This window comes from Aspergillus viridinutans, assembly GCF_018404265.1.
Source record: "Aspergillus viridinutans IFM 47045 DNA, scaffold_12, whole genome shotgun sequence".
Lineage (NCBI taxonomy): Eukaryota > Fungi > Ascomycota > Eurotiomycetes > Eurotiales > Aspergillaceae > Aspergillus > Aspergillus viridinutans.
The window spans coordinates 448,067-464,608 of NW_025091228.1; the positions used below are offsets into that span (position 1 = coordinate 448,067).

The 16,542-nt window shown below is 50.8% G+C and overlaps 3 protein-coding genes across 3 annotated transcripts; 2 read left to right on the forward strand and 1 right to left on the reverse strand.

The window, feature by feature from the left end:
- Positions 1-642: 642 nt before the first annotated feature.
- Aspvir_002570 (pyruvate kinase CDC19) lies at positions 643-2,732 on the forward strand (the record flags this gene model as incomplete). Its single annotated transcript, XM_043274168.1, has 8 exons — positions 643-766; positions 860-904; positions 970-1,016; positions 1,084-1,164; positions 1,223-1,344; positions 1,449-2,282; positions 2,342-2,423; positions 2,484-2,732. 8 exons carry the CDS (start codon positions 643-645, stop codon positions 2,730-2,732), a joined length of 1,584 nt encoding a protein of 527 aa, XP_043130103.1.
- Positions 2,733-4,126: 1,394 nt separating this feature from the next.
- Aspvir_002571 (1-phosphatidylinositol-3-phosphate 5-kinase FAB1) lies at positions 4,127-11,725 on the reverse strand (the record flags this gene model as incomplete). Its single annotated transcript, XM_043274169.1, has 2 exons — positions 4,127-4,274; positions 4,326-11,725. The coding sequence occupies 2 exons, from the start codon at positions 11,723-11,725 to the stop codon at positions 4,127-4,129; spliced, it is 7,548 nt and encodes a 2,515-aa protein (XP_043130104.1).
- A 738-nt stretch (positions 11,726-12,463) lies between these two features.
- Positions 12,464-16,381, forward strand: Aspvir_002572 (uncharacterized protein; the record flags this gene model as incomplete). Its single annotated transcript, XM_043274170.1, has 2 exons — positions 12,464-12,613; positions 12,677-16,381. 2 exons carry the CDS (start codon positions 12,464-12,466, stop codon positions 16,379-16,381), a joined length of 3,855 nt encoding a protein of 1,284 aa, XP_043130105.1.
- Positions 16,382-16,542: the final 161 nt, after the last annotated feature.

A 16,542-nucleotide genomic window follows, 5' to 3' on the forward strand; every position in this document is an offset into this window, starting at 1 on the left:
AACGAATTGGTGGTCCCCATCCACCAAGTCCTGTCAATATCTTATTTTATGTACCTCTCTACCTGCTATCAACAGAAGCTGATGCCAATATTTCGCAGTCGAGCATTAAAGGCCAATAGTCCTCTATGCTAGTAGTTCCTGAACCTTTTCTTTTTCTTTTTTCTTTTTCTTGGTCCAAATGGTCATTGCTAATCCAGGCAGATCTTGCCCAGAGTTTAATGGGGTGCAGGGCTATTTCTTTTTATGCTGCGACCTGATAACAGCATTCTGAAGATAGATAAGACTAGTAATCAAAATTCAAAGATGTGATCAATATTAACTCGCAGTGAACTAGTTACCCATCTACTAGTATTACTACTCAGACTACAGTTAACAGACTGTAAACTACAGCGTAGATAATTTTCTCCTGCCCGCGGGGGCACTGGACGGCCAACAGTATTTTCCCTCCCGCGCACGACGGAGCCTGACTGGAGCCCCTCCCTCACCGGAGCAACTCTGGTCCTGGTCCCTTCTTTTTTATCGACACTGCTGCTCTGCTTTCACCTCAGTCCAACTTTCTATCCCTCTCTCCCCTCACCACATCAATCTCAAGCAATTCCTTCTTTTCATTCTTTCTTTCAATTCCATCAGGAGTCGTTCGAAATGGCCGCCAGCACTTCTCTTGACCACCTGAGCAACCGTATGAAGCTGGAATGGCACGCCAAGCTGAACACGGACATGGTTCCTGCAAAGAACTTCCGTCGCACCTCCATCATTTGCACCATCGGTATGTCGGGGCGGCTCAAACCTATCCTGAGAATATTCGCACTCCTACGAATTGTTTGGCATCGCAAGATACTGACGTCGGCTATCTCCGCAGGCCCCAAGACAAACTCCGTCGAGAAGATCAATGCTCTCCGCAGAGGTACGAGCGGGGAATATCTCCTCAGACTCTCGCCGTCAAGTGTATGAGCTGACAATTTTCAACAGTTGGTCTCAATGTCGTTCGCATGAACTTTTCTCACGGGTCGTATGAGGTTAGTCTGAATTCGGCGCTCCAATAGCTTGATAGGAAGGCTGCGAGCAGAATTCTGACGTTTCTAGTACCACCAATCTGTCATCGACAACGCCCGTGAGGCCGAGAGAGTCCAGACCGGACGCCCTGTTGCCATTGCCCTTGACACCGTGAGTTTCACGACATCCGGTGCTTCCCGACACCATTCAGCTCTGACTCCCACATTAGAAAGGACCTGAAATTCGTACCGGAAACACCGTCGGCGACAAGGACATTCCTATCCAAGCCGGCCATGAACTCAACATCACCACTGACGAGCAATATGCTACCGCCTGCGACGACAAGAACATGTGAGTATACTGGAAATCCGAGCGTTGTTGACATGACCCCGAAAAACAACAGTTTTCGAAAGAGTCCATTCCAGGAATCCATGAGCTGACGAGGAATTTGGCAGGTACCTCGACTACAAGAACATCACCAAGGTGATCGAACCCGGCAAGCTGATCTATGTGGACGACGGTATTCTCTCGTTCGAGGTGCTCGAGATTGTTGACGACCAGACCCTTCGTGTCAAGTGCCTGAACAATGGCAACATCTCTTCCAGAAAGGGTGTCAACCTGCCCGGCACTGACGTTGACCTTCCTGCTCTCTCTGAAAAGGACATTAGCGATCTCAAGTTCGGTGTCAAGAACAGGGTTGACATGATTTTCGCTTCGTTTATCCGTCGCGGAAGCGACATTCGTCACATTCGTGAAGTCCTTGGTGAGCAGGGCAAGGAGATCCAAATTATCGCCAAGATCGAGAACCAGCAGGGTGTCAACAACTTCGATGAGATCCTCGAGGAGACAGATGGTGTCATGGTTGCCCGTGGTGACTTGGGTATCGAGATCCCTGCCCCCAAGGTCTTCCTGGCCCAGAAGATGATGATCGCCAAGTGTAACATGAAGGGCAAGCCTGTCATCTGTGCCACCCAGATGCTCGAGTCCATGACATACAACCCCCGCCCCACCCGTGCGGAGGTGTCGGACGTTGCCAACGCTGTTCTTGACGGTGCTGACTGTGTCATGTTGTCCGGAGAAACTGCCAAGGGTAATTACCCCACCGAGGCTGTCAAGATGATGTCCGAGACTTGCTTGCTTGCGGAGGTCGCGATTCCTCACTTCCAGGTCTTTGACGAGTTGCGCAACCTTGCTCCCCGCCCCACTGACACCGTCGAGTCTATCGCCATGGCTGCCGTCAGCGCCAGTCTTGAGCTCAACGCTGGTGCCATTGTTGTCTTGACCACCAGGTATGTAGTCTTGTTTTGGTCTTGATTGATTGAATTCGGCTGACGGAGTTGATTCTTAGTGGTAAAACTGCTCGCCTCCTTTCCAAGTACCGCCCTGTCTGCCCTATCATCATGGTCACTCGCAACCCCATGGCCGCCCGGGTAAGCTCAATCTTATCTTCGTCGTTGGGCAATTGAGCGTCGCTAATTCGTGTAATCAAGTACTCCCATCTGTATCGTGGTGTCTGGCCCTTCACCTTCCCTGAGAAGAAGCCCGATTTCAACGTCAAGATCTGGCAGGAGGATGTTGACCGCCGCCTCAAATGGGGTATTTCTCACGCTCTCAAGCTTGGCCTCATTAACAAGGGCGACAACATCGTCTGTGTCCAGGGCTGGCGTGGTGGCATGGGACACACCAACACGATCCGTGTGGTCCCTGCTGAGGAGAACCTTGGCCTCGCTGAAGAGTAAATCCGATCATGACTGCCATTTTCGGTGGATACCACGGTAATGACCGTGGTCGGATCATGTGCGACAAGGGGTTGTCTTGTCTTAGACTTTGTAGATATGTCTCGACGACCGATGAAATCGCGCGCACTCCAGACAATCACCCATCTTTCTCACTGCGAGGTTTCGCCAGTGGATATGATGAGACATGGAGTAGTGACGAAGGCATAGCAGCCCGGAGGAGCTTGCTATTTTCACCATTACGTTTCGATGCGCAAAAGTGGACGCTTACCCTGGGGAACATAAATTCGCTGTGGAATATTGTTTTGAAGCGTTGATCAGCCGCCGTTCAGGGGGGAAGTCTCCTAATGCTGGATTAATGAATCGCTCATGTATATGATGAGAACGAAAATCAATCACTGTTCAGTAAGCGGAAGATGTTAGTAGAGCCTTCTATGTTAGTTGTGTGGCAGCGCTTGTCAGTGTTGATGTTAAACCGGTCACGGCTTGCTGGAGAATCACGTAGACCAGCTGGACGTAGCAACCTCGAATGCCGCATCAAATGCCCAGAATACTCATCACTGAGGGCAGGCACAGGAGATGGTCTTTCGCAGCATGAGAGCAATGAGAAAGAAAAGAGGAATCGAGGGAGCGATGCGGGGAAAAGACCCTGGCACGCGGGTCAGGAACAGGAAGGCGCAGCTGAAGCCGAGGCTCGGCCGACGTTCCTGAGCCATGCATGTTTCTCTCTGTCAGATCAGCGACCGCATAAGAGCAGAGATCCACGTCTCACAATAAGAATCAAAAGATAGGAGTACGGATGAAGGAAAAGAGATTTGCTGTAGGATTAAATTTCCGGGGAAATAAAGATACTCTGACTGATCTTAATTGAAAAATCGTGCAGCTGAACAGCCAGGGCAAATCATATTCCCCGAGTCTCCCCACGGTCGTCCCGAAATCTGCCGATTGTTCGGTCCCTTTTTGCCCGGTGAAACGGAAGCTGGAGCTGATAGGAATCTGCATATAGGTAAACACTACATCACTACATTTGACAGCTTGTTTCAATCCTTGTTCAATATGTCCGTATCTGGGCGCTTGATTGCTTGTCTGCCAGATGCCATTTATGTAAAAATATTCTCAGGAGTAAACAGAAGGGAAAGTCATGTGAGAGTATAGTCACCTGTCGCTGAGTAGTCCATGGGTTATGTGCTCGTGTCGTATGCATATCTCGATAAAAACAAATCAGAAAGGAATGTACAATGCTCTGAGAGCATGCTGAAAATAAATGACCCAAATGTCCTCTGTGTATGTGCACGGCCGCCAACGCCTCCATTGAATGCAAGTCATAGCTTCTAGTAGCGTGCCAGTTATACATCAAATGTCGTAAGCTCGTAAGGTTGTCGTGGTCACTACATCCGTCAATTTAGGCTCTGAGAACCACCGGAATCACCATTAGCATCTGCATCGTCACCATCGGTGCTCTGAGGAGCCTGAGGTAGGTGATGGATATGGGCTTCCGCAGGCTGATTTCGATATGGTTGGGTTGGTTGGAGTTGATGCCAGCAACTGGGAATGATATTAGCGATTGCTGCCAATCAAATCCCTGGAACTACATACCTTGGTGCTTGAAGCACATATCGAGCCATTGCCTCTCTGAATCGACTCTTATACTCCTTGGGACTCGTGACAGTAGGCCGATTCTTCCCCCCGCCAGCAAATCCCCGGTCCTTGATCCATGATTCCAACTTTTTGTCCCAGGTGTACGTGCGAATGCAATCAATCACACCGACCACCAGCTCCGACCGACTCTCGTCAATGGCAATCATCAACGAATAGTCCATAACATTTTGGCGACCCAGGAAGAGGGTGTCGTTCCAAACGCTCTGGCTCAGGAGCTTCTTCGAGTGTTCCCTGGCAAACAGTGGTGTTTCGTAGATGAAGTCCACCATGTTCTCATCCAGAAGCACTTCGTTGCGCTCCCCGGTACTCTGGACTTTGCGATTTCTCATCGAGCCCTTGAGATCGAAAATCCGCGTCGGCACTCGATCGTAGAAAAGATTTTCCATCAAGAGCAAAAACCAGTTGAACTCTGTTCCTGTGGCGGGATTTTTGATGATGACTTGGTAGAACCCAAACATCTTTGCAATGGCGGAGGGCAGCTCGTGGAATAGCGCTTCAGACATGATCTGGAAGTACGCCGGAGCAAACTTGAGAAATGCCTGTGTTTCAATAGGCGAAAGTGATTTCAGGATGAACCGATCATCCAGAGTCTTCAGAAACAAAGAGTTGGTCTTGCCCCCTTTGGAATCCCATTTAGCGCAACGAGACAGTGATTCCACAATTCGCTCTGCCACTCCACACTTTTTGCGCAGGGCGTCGAACTGCTCCGCATAGAATATCTTGCATAACATCTTAGCCTGCCCTTCCTGAAATTGGTACTTGAGATGAGTGCCAGTAGACCTCAGCAATGCATGTTCAACCCGTGCCTCATTGATGGCGTCGAAGCCCTTCTTTGAGGTCGACCTCTTTTCGTCAAGTTGCTCATATCGTCTCTGAATACTGGCTAGCTTTTCTTTATAATCGCTCGAGGCAAGCGCGAATGCAACCAGGGAGCTAGGCTCGTCTTCTCGCACAATGATATCGCAATCTGCGAACACATGATCGGACATGCTAAGGGGATAATCGAGGGGTGCCCAACCGCTCGCAGAGCGCTCCGACCAGAAATTCGTTAGCATTTTCAAGAGGTTGCTTCGCTCATGTTTCGGGAGCTCCTTGAGATCGAGCTGTTCGTCCTCCGGAGACAGCTTAGCCAGTTCATCGTTCGAGTCAGTCGTGTGTAGGTCCTCGGTCAAGGCTCGATCTTCATCGCTATGTATCTCCTCTTCACCCTCTGAGACGGTTGGGCGATCGCCTTGGATTTTGTCCTCAGTCGAGGATGGATGAGTGATGGAACGCTGCGAGACGGATTCGCCCCTAGGTTCTTCTTCCGAAGTTCTCTCCAGCAATTCGCCGCTCTCTATGCTCGACTGATTGAGCGGAAGGCGTGGTGTCGAAGGCATGAAGTCCTCTCCTTCGCCCGAAGGCTCTCGCTCCTCTACTGCGTCTCTAACATTCTTGTAGACTTCCACAATCGGCTTTGATGATGCCAATGGGTACGCCCGAGAATGTGTGCCCTTAGCAGCTCGTTGTTGTCTTTCTCTTTGGCGCTCCTTCTCGAACTCGCGGCTCAATTGCTCGAAATGTTTGGCCAAATTCGACACACGGGTGCTATTCTTTCTACCCGGGACAGACCGAGGTATGAGCGATGGACCGGGCGCTAAACGAGAATTTCTAAGCGCAGTGAGGCCGAACCGCTCCGAAAACTTTCTGTCAGACGGTTTAAATTTGGATTCCGGGGTTGGGCTGGAGACGTTGTCTGAGCCGCCAGTACCTGCAGCTCCTGCCCTGAAACCACGCAGCGGTACATTCATCTTTACTCTGTCCCTTTGGCCTTGCAATGGTTGGGACTGGGCGCGGAGAAGTGGTGGAGATGTCGCTTTCCCAGTGCGTCGAACGACCCCTTCAGCGAGCCGAGGAATACCCGAAGGGGTGGGTGGTTTTAATATACTTGTAGGCCTTTGGAACTCTGTACCCAAATCTTGACCTTGGCTGACCCCTTGCTCAGTAGAAGGATGCTCTGGCGAAACTTTACCTGACTCAGCGGTATCCGACATGGCACCGGAGATGCCCAGGCTGCTTGCAGATTGCGTGGTTGAAGGAGTTACCTGCTCCGACACAGCAGATCGAGCATTGGATTCAGGGCTCTGGGAGCCCTCCAGCTCATCTGTCTCGGCTGCAGGAGGAAAAGAAGGGTCTCTCTCCTCCGGGCTCGGTGACAACGGTAGTGCAGCTTCATCCTTGCACGAGGTAGCTTCTTGGACATTCTTTTCGCCCGAATCTTCTTCCACCACGGATACGAGGACATCCTGAGCTTTCTCGGGTGACAGTGTCATGCGACGCATTTGGCGCGGTTGTTCAGGCATTTGGTCATGATCACTTTCGGCCTCGGTCGGCGTTGTCGGAGGCTCTTCAGTTGACGTGAGAGACGTTACGGAGGAGTCCCTATCAAGGAAAATCTTCTTCAATTGCAGAGTCGCCAGCCGCCTAATGTCTTTTTCTGACGGGAAGAAGTTTTTCTCAAAATCAGCAAAGGCAGTATCCCATTCCACGACTTTTTCTTGGACTGAGCGGAGTACTTCATTCAATGGAGTCACTTCCCAGTATCGCGAGCTAATATATTTGTCTTGTAGCTGCTTGATCAATGCGGCGTGGTCCTCGTTGGCTTTCTTAGTCAGTATCTCAATCTCGGCCTTGCACGCTTCTGCCAACTTTGGAACGACACTATCAACGTTGATGGCCTTCAATCGTGCTTTAACAGAGCCCATGAATCGGTTCAGACGCCGTTCTATCTTGAGGTATACCTCGTTTCTCAGTTTCAAGTCGTTGTCCACTTTCCAGGTGACCCTGGTTCTTGGAACAATGATTTCAAGCAAATTGATGGTGTCGTAGTGAATCCGCAGAGCAACGTCTTTGTAGCCGAAGAAACGAAGATGGTCACGTTGTAGGTCGTGGGGGCAGACACCAGCGCGAGCGTGTAAGTTCTTGCTGTAGAAAGAAAGCTCCAAATACTTCCCAAAAGAATATCTCCAGGTGCTATCTGACATGGGAAAGACTTGTGTTTCGTTGCCACAAACTTTGCAGCAACTCCACATGAGAATCGTGTCCTGAAGTCCTCGCAATTTCGATGGATAGGGCTGAACAAATACGCTTATCTGAGCCTCTCCATGTACGTATTGACGGTGATGTTCAAACATCCGCTTCTCGCAGCCATTTGCTGTGCAAATGGCGTTTGCATTCTGGCAAATGTCCTCCACATATTGTCCAAGAGTACAGTCCGGCTCGAATATCGTATCGTCACCGTGCTCGTTATAGTACTCAAGAGCGAACAGATCTGGGCCGGAGCAGGGGATAGATGTGGTAGTGCAGACCAGACTAAAGAGCACGACTATATTCTGATGGGCGTATGGGTCGAAGAGACTGGAGGCGCCCGAGATGTATGCTTCCCATTGACGCTTTTGGGTCTGATAATGATGCAGGGCGTTGTCGTATTCGGCATCATGAGCCGCATGCAGAACTTCCTTGACTTTTGGAGGAGCATTCTGTGGAGATTGATGAACCATTTCAGGTGTTATGAGAATGAACTTTTGCAACTTGGCCTTCTCGTCTGAAGCTTGTTCGGAGCTGAGGTCCTGATCACGAAGACGCTTCAAATATGCGAGCCTTCGTTCCATTTCTCTAGCACGTTTAAGAAGGTAAGGAGGCTCAAACTTCACGAAAGGGGAAGCGGATAGGATTTTCGTCTCAGTATCTCGCACAATATCTTCATAATAAGTCGGCATGGGAACGTCATCGGGCACTTCTGTGCCATCTGTCGTAATAGTGGCCGTGCCGATAGAAGCTGGATCGCTTTTCTTCTCATCCAACCCTCCTTGGGAGCAGGACGGTATGGTAGTAGATTTGTCTTCTGATTTGATCATCGTAGATGATGTCCCAACATTGGCCGCTTCGTCAGCAGCATTTGAGGCGCTTTCTTCAATTGACGTAGGGATCTGGGCGAATTCGTCTCTCATCAAGCATGTTTCAAGCCTCAGATTATACACAACGTACACCATAAACTCTGTTATCCTTTTCACCTTTGCGAGCACATTATGGTCGCCTCCGCGAAGAACAATTGTGCAACCAAGCTCTTTGCGACAACCAGAGATGTACATATAGGTCTTCTTATGACCGTTGTACACGTATGTCTTGACATCGAAGCTGCCACAATCACTATGCACTGGAGTTGTCACGAGTTTATCCATAGAGGTTATGATCCTGGTTTGAGTACACCGAGAGACGGCTTCAAGCACGGACGATTTGACATTGTAAGCCGTCGCAATGTTGGCTTTTTCTAGCAGTTCAAGTGCCAAGCCAGATACATTTTTCTCAACCAGAAGTAAATTGGGCCGCAAAGCAGCTATCCGGCTGACGAGATTTTCGAGGAACTCTCGCTCTTGGCGAATAACGGGCTCTAGACTCATGAAGTGCTGCTGGTGACGAGCGTATTCAAGAGGGAATGTGATAATTAAGATCCGCGGATGGGGAATGCTTCGAGGCATGCTTTTGAGAGCGAGGTTCTTCGTAAACACTAAGCCTGACACGTAGGACGTGTCACCCGGGCGGCCGCCCAAGATCTTTTTAAGCTTAATATAGTGCCGAATGTCCATGTCATCGCCGTTCTGGACGTCTGGATCGACTTCATCGGCGGCTTTGAGGAGTATAGGCAGAAGTGCAGTCTCCCAACAGTTAGAGTGAGGCACGGAAGCATCCTTAAGCAGCTGGCGAAGGAGTTTGCGAACATGTTGCAGGCTAGCTTTATTCAACTCTACCGGGGGAGCCCCCGCTCCTCTCATCGATGAGCTTCTGGTCATCTTGAATCCGCTCGCTGTAACTCCAGTCGGAAAGACATGACCAGCATTTGTGGCATCATGTGGATTTGACACACTGTCCTTCGACGCTCTGGGAGAACGGCGGTGGATACTGCTTGCAACGCTGAGATTGCGCCGACGGGAAGCGCGTGGCAAATTAACAGCTCTCGAGCTGGCGAAACTACCTTCATCTCCATCACGCGCAGAGGTAATGAAGCTGGCAGCGCTGCGTTCTCCGAAAGCAGACCGACCCTTTTTCATGGCAGCCAAGAGGCCACCAAACGTCGTCCTTTCGCTGTCGCCTCCGCTCTTCGACAAAGAGCCCTCCGAGACTGCAGATAGCAAATTTGGTTGCTCATCCCCGCTCGATGCATCGTCAGAGAGATACTGCGCTAGGTCTGGGTCGATAATATTATCTTTGTGAAACGCAGGCAATCGAGCTCTCGCGGGGTTGTCTTCCAGAGTCCGCCGTTGAAAAGGCGCCCGATCATCGTGGAAAGGTTTGAAATTTCGAATGTATTGTTGGCGAGAGTGATGACGCTTGTGACCCATTGCATGCGGGCGTCCGTTCAGGGTTGATTTGAGGGATCTTGACGACGTAGGTCTCACCAAGGGTCGCTCTGGGCTGATTTCAAGCACGGCTGAACGGCGGTTATGGCCTTCCCCTGCGCGTCGCGTTGCTGGTATCGCCATCGTGGGCGTCTTCATAACGTGCTCGATGGATTGAGATATTATAGACGACGAGTCATCGTCATCGGCGGACGTTCGTGAATAATTGCCCAAGCCTAACTCGGACAGCCTGGGATTTAACACCATGGGGCTTTGTTCGCTATCTGAGAACTCGGAAGAATCGTCATCATGTCCGTTGATCATAGCTTCACAAGGCTTGCAAACACGGATCGATCCAGGTTGACCGAACCTGTCGCCTGATATCAAAAGGGTACACTTGGAGTCGAAAATCTGGCCACACGTCCGACAATGATGCTTTCGTCGAAATGTCGAAAAGGGTTCGCCGCAATGAAAACAATCTTTTGCATTCTCATCGCGCATCCAAAACTCTTTGCTGAGTAGCTTGCTCCTGAGTTGCGATACAACCCCATCACCTCCGGCATTTGGACGTTTACTTCGTCCATTTTGACCGGGAAAAGAGTCCACAGCGGTATTTATAGGCGCCAAAGCGGGATCAGTTGAGTGATTTTTGGACGTACCATAGGCCGAGAAGCGGCTTAGGCTGGTAATACCTGGTCTGTCCTCGGGTTTATCCTTGGCAGGAGCCTTTGACGACGCGCCTAATTTCGGATTCCCATCTATCAGCGACAAGGAGGTTGCGCCTGTAGATGGACCCTGAGAATTATGCAAGGAACCAGCCCTGTTACTAGGCAATTGAGATACGCTGGTCGTTCCAGAGCTCGCAGTTACCGAAGCGCGATCGGGGTTGAAAGAGGCGGCGGAGTTCGACCTGATTCTCTCTTGAGCGGATGACGTCCCCTCAACTTCTCCCTGCATGGTATGTTTCGTCGTTTGCGGCGGCACAGGCAATGAAGGCTCGAGATCATGTGAAGTACGCCGCTCTAGTCTCTTTGTAGTGTCGGATGGTTGACTTGTCAGCTTCGATTTGTTGCTGGAGTCTAATGCCGCATGTCCTTCGTTGGGCAGGTGGTGGGCCTTCGCCGAGAGTGCTGGGGAGTGGGTTAGTCGCTCGCTGAAACCGGACGAACTCATCGAAGGAACATAAGGATTCTCCTCTCTCTCAGTAGCTGTAGAGCCCACGGTCTGTAGGCTGCTGGAAGATACATTGACGGAAGTGTTGCTTGAGTAATGCGTGGGTTCCTTGACAGCACTAACATGAAGTTCAGTAACTGTCGGATCTACGGTTGCTGGATTGCTGGTAGATTTCGGCAAGGGTACGGTAGGGGATTTAAGTGCAGGCGAGGGAGAAACAGAGGCCTTGGAGGATATGCTTGCGGCTTTCGAGGAGAATTTTGAACCTTTCCCTGTAGGCAGATCGTGAGTGTTTTGAGAGCTGCCAGGCGTTGGAGATTGCAGCCTAGACCCCTGAGAGAAGCCTGGGTTGAATTGCTGAGCCTCAGCCATGGGACCTGTCGAATCAGCAGCGGACTTGGAAACTGAGCGCTCTGATGGTGGACTCTTGATTGCTGGACCGTCAGGAGCGCCTTTGTCCGACGCCTTCCCAACACCGCTGACAATGTCTCTCATTCCTCCTACAGAAGTTCGAAAACGGCTGTACAACCCACTCAAACCACCTTGCAGCTCTGCTGAAAGATTCTTTTCTTCTGTCGCGGAGGCCGGAACTGGAGGGCTAGTGAAATCATTGAACACGGTGAGAGAATCCGACTGATAGGCAGCCGTATGTATCTGGTCGAGGGCTGCATTCAGACTTTCCCGTTCAGCCTGGGTTGAGACGGAGGCTCGCGAACCTCGTCGCCCAAGGGGGAGGAAGATGGATGACGCGGATGGACTTGACGTCCCTTGAGACTGTTGATACGCCATCTGAGTTCCTTGTGTCCAAGCAGCGACGGCACTGTTGTTATACACTCAAAATATGAGACAACCGTCAGTCTAGCTTAGTATGTGCCAGATTTCGGAAATTCATGTGCGTGAGCTGCTGCAGAATAGCTCGCTGTGGTCCTGAGGCGCAACAGTGAGTGAAGCCTGTGAGGTAAGCATGGAGCCTGAGCTGATAGAGTGAGCATCATCCCAAGACGTGATTTACATCATGAACAGATATGGGACCAAAGGCAAGGATGACTATTTCATGGGAAATGTCAAGAGGAGGGAAGGAAGTTGATTGTTAACTGATGCTGTGTTTCTGTTGCTTTCCAACGATGCGGGCGGACATGTGCGCTGCTGCCCAATGACGTGGATGTGGCTGAGGCACTTTGTGGCTGGTGAAGTTTGCCGCTAAAGGTAGGCGGTCCTGCGCGCGGAACCCGCGTCAAGCATGAAAGGAATCATATTGTCCTGAATAATAATAGTGAATTAAGACCAAGAGACCATGGTCAGTCTGTTTTTATACAATGCGAGCGCCTGCTCAAGCATTGAAGTGATCTAAAATGGAATGCATTGTATTATTGCAGACTGTCTGTTCAATTCCAGCAACCACTACTCCGTACAACCATAAGAACTTCGGTGACCTTGCAATAATACCTTGACTTAGCCTCCAATTTTCACGGCCTATGATGTTCCCTATGATATTCTTTATCCTAAGCTAATTGCCTAATCCGCACGATGGCTTCTTCAGAGATCTGGATTGCTCCTCTGGTTGAACGATTGCTAAACCATTACCTCGACGGGCCAACGAGCGAAACATGCTTAGAAGATGATGGAAGTAACCTACGTTTCGCAGACAATAGCCCTCATTCGGCTTTGATAGTGAAAGTAAGTAAGTCAAACTCAATATCTATTGAGCAGACTTTACTAAAAGTTCATCTTTGCTACCAGTGGACGGAAGACGACAGATCACCCATGCCTAATTTGACGGACACAAATACCCAGATACAAGCGATCCTTGCTCGAGAGTCGCTAGAAGAATATCGTAGGGACTATCCTGACCAACCGTTGATCAAGGATGGTATGCGAGGATATACTATAAACTTATTGGATTTCGAGCTTGTCTTCGAATATACCACATCAGAGCCCAAGCTTCATCTATACGTCAAGCGTTTCAGCATCGCATGGGACAAAAGCAGGTTCAAGGGGCCGCCACAGGGCAGGACAATCAGAAACAAACCTGAGATGTATGACTTGATGCATTCTGCCCTCCAAAAGGCCAAGTCTCGAGAGACTGCCACCACAGATAGTGCGGGCAATGGGAACCGCTCCGATGAGTCGATCAAGTCTCAGGACGGCGAAACAGATGGACTGAACGACTCTCAAAACCAGCTAATGTCCCAGTTACCCCCAAAGCAACCAGTAGAGCTCTTTGCCAGTGCCTTTGCGACTGCGAAGACTCTTCTGGGTTCTTTGAAACCCCCTGCCAGGCCGGCGCAAGACTCACAACAAAAGAAAGACAATGATACGAATGTTGTTGCGTCAGGAAGGGATCATCCTGCTCTTGGCGGAGCAACAAAACAGCCTAATATTAACCGTTGCGCCGCGCGTATCGATGAGTTGTCCGCAGGTTCCTTGGTTTTTGACCCTGGTCTGAACGGCAATGCAATCGTCAAGGAATTTGATCAAACTGATATCGACACGGCTGGTAAAGTAACAGCTAAGTCCGGAATCGGCAAAGCGCCTTTCGAGACCAAGACCCAGGAGAGAGCCTTGACAGATTATAACAAAGAGCCAGACCACGAATTGAACAAAGAGGCAGTCCCTAGCCAGATCGTCCAGAAAAATCATTTGGAACGAGTCGATACAATTGTGGAGACTCTTACAGATGTTCATACCAGCAATGCAGACCCTTGGGATGGTATGACAGAGATTCGGAAAGAAGACATTACTATACCCAAGGATCAGGCAAAGCTGCTAGACGAGCAGGCCAAGCTTTGCTGGCTACCACCAGCCCCTGACCAGGGCTATCCGCAACCCAACGTGCCCCCTTTGCTCCTACAGCAATGGAATGAGATTGCATTCCAAAGAAGTATTCGGGCGGAAGAACGTAGGATCAAGGAGTTGGAGGCCTTGGAGCTTCACGGATCCCGTCCGAGCTCATCGGGTGCTACCAGCTCCTCCGACTCGGCCTATGAGACCCCAAGCGGCGATCGGATCGAATGGTCGCAATCTCCTCGGCGGGGTCGGGACCTACCTGCGGACAGTAGCCCGCCCGAGGCAGGACAGGTAGAGAGGCCAGCTATGGATAAAAGCAATGGAGGAAATTGTCCGTTGGATCAGCCACCCCATGATGTGGAGCAGGAACGACGGACAAACGTTCATCAGGAAATATCGCATGAACAGCAGGAGCTCGAACCTTTGCCAGAAGGTGCACGAGAGTCCCACAGATCTATTGCAATTCCTACCCAATTGCGCCTACAAGCTAGCGGGGAGCCTCTTCCGCAGCTTGACGACGGTGACGATCGAATTCACCTGCAAGAACCCCAAGTTGAGTTTGACCGGATGAGTGAAGACTCGGTAATGGATACGTCTGTTCCTCGTCCGCTGGGGGTAGACCCAAGCCAATCAGAGCAAGAGGTTGGCAGCTCAGACCCATCGCTTCCGGGTTTGTCCACTCAGGTGCAAGTGCAGGTCATGGAAACTCCTGCTGCACATCTTGTTCGATTCCGCCAGCTTACTCAAAGCACAGGCGGTGCAAGCCAGGAGTCGCAACAGCCAGGGCAGTCATCGTCTCCGGCCGCAAAATCATCTTCTCAATCACGAATTTGCAATACCTACCATAGCAATGATGAGGCGAAGAATCACACTGCTCAGGACATGTCGAATTCAACTCAACCGCATGGGACTGCGGAATCCAGTGAACTCAATATAATGGAAACACAGCTCAGCGGTGGGGAGTGGTCATTTCCAGGCACGACTCCCTCGAATTCTGGTCAAGTGTTGAACTCTTCTGGGACAAGGGACCGTGAGCCGAGCGTATTTATCACTGCATCCCCGGGCCACGCAGAAGAGTCGTCGAACCCATTTTCGTCATACCGAGAGGCTCACCCTTCTCTGCAGACAGACGATGGAAATGGAACATCAACCGGCTTTCCCAGCCCCACTCAAGTTACGCCTACTAGGCATCGAATGCCTCGGTTGAAACGAGGCGCATCTGAAATTGAGAGGGAACGAACTCCTCCTTCGAAAAGACCAAAGATGGCGTGTAGCGAAGGCGGCGACTCTGTCCAAGAGCTTGCGTTCAACGTAATTTCGCGTCGAGAAACCTACATCAACCGCTCCGCGGAGCACGCTGAGGCGCAGAAAGTCTACGAGAAGTTTCGGAGTGACTATCCCGACTACGATGGCGACTTCAACCATTTCGCGATGTTGTGTTCCAAACTGCAGGCACTGCGGGCTAAAGGACAATTCCAAAGGTCGTTCCTCTGGGATGATTTTGTTATCATGCACTTGAAGGAATATGAACGTTACCTCCATCAAATCGCGGCAGCTGACGTTAAGATACTGGAGTATGAAAATTTCTTCGCCTCCTATATCTTGAGGCCGTCTTACAAAAAGCGCAGTCTCACAGCGAAAGGGATTGAAATATCTGCTGCGCAGCATGATCGTTTGAGCGCTGCCGGCGTCCCAGCAATCCCACGGCATGAAACAAACACGTCATTCACCGGCAGCCTTGTAGACAGATTCTCCAATTTCCACACGCGCTCCTTTGGACCTGAGACTCCAGGCTCACAGTCTGCAATCACGGTTGATCAACTAACGTGGAGCCCCTCGCCAGCTTCTCTTAGAGAGCCAATTCGTGACTCATCCGCAGAAAGCCGACACATGGTTGAGGAATTACTCGATATGGAACCGACACCTACCAAAGTCAACCGTTCACATGATCCTACTTCCAATTCACCGTCCGAAGCGATGGCTGATCGGCTGGAGCGGCACACGCCTAGGCATCTCGACACATTACAAAGAGGCAACCGCATGGTCGAGGAGGAGGAACCGCATAATACGCAGGCGACGCCTAAAGTCACCCGTTCACGTCACGTCCATGACATTCCCAACCAAACAAACCCTTCACTGGCTAGAAAATCTCTAGAACCGCAGGTAACCAGTGGGGTTCCTCCTTCGTCCGATGTCAATCGCGAAGATGATGACGAGCGCAGCATTCCCGAAACCATCTCCAACAATGACGAAGTCGAGCAGGGCTCGATGGACGAAATCCACGAGAATGCTAGCGTCGAACTTGGCGACGACGAAACTTCCGCCACTCCAGCGGTAGATCAGTCTGACGTCGCCGGATCCGACGCTGTAAGCGAGGCCGACAGTTTTGACGAAGACTGGGTAGGGTGGCATTGCCGCCGGCTTCAAAGCACAGGGCCGTTTTGGTCCGACGATCCAAACACGCCATTCAAGGTATTGGCCCGAGCGGACGCGAACGTGAGGTCCGAGCTACTGCGCCGTGGGATGGCCCGTTTCCCTGTCGACGAGAGAGGAGTCATCCAACCGCTCGTCGACTATCCGCCAATGGTTTCATTGCGCGATTTGCTGGACGGCCCTGCGCCAAGTCCTACGCGTCCGTCAGATGAACCGCAGAGTTGATCTTCCATACCTCCGCTCAGCACATCTGTGTATCGGCTTCCGCCCTTCTAAATGACCTTTCCCCGTCCGCACCTGTATGAAAATATCTTACATTTATTCACTTATTTTGTTTTCTTGCTCCCAAGGTTTGAGGAGGAACGGTCTCGGTGCAGAGTATATAC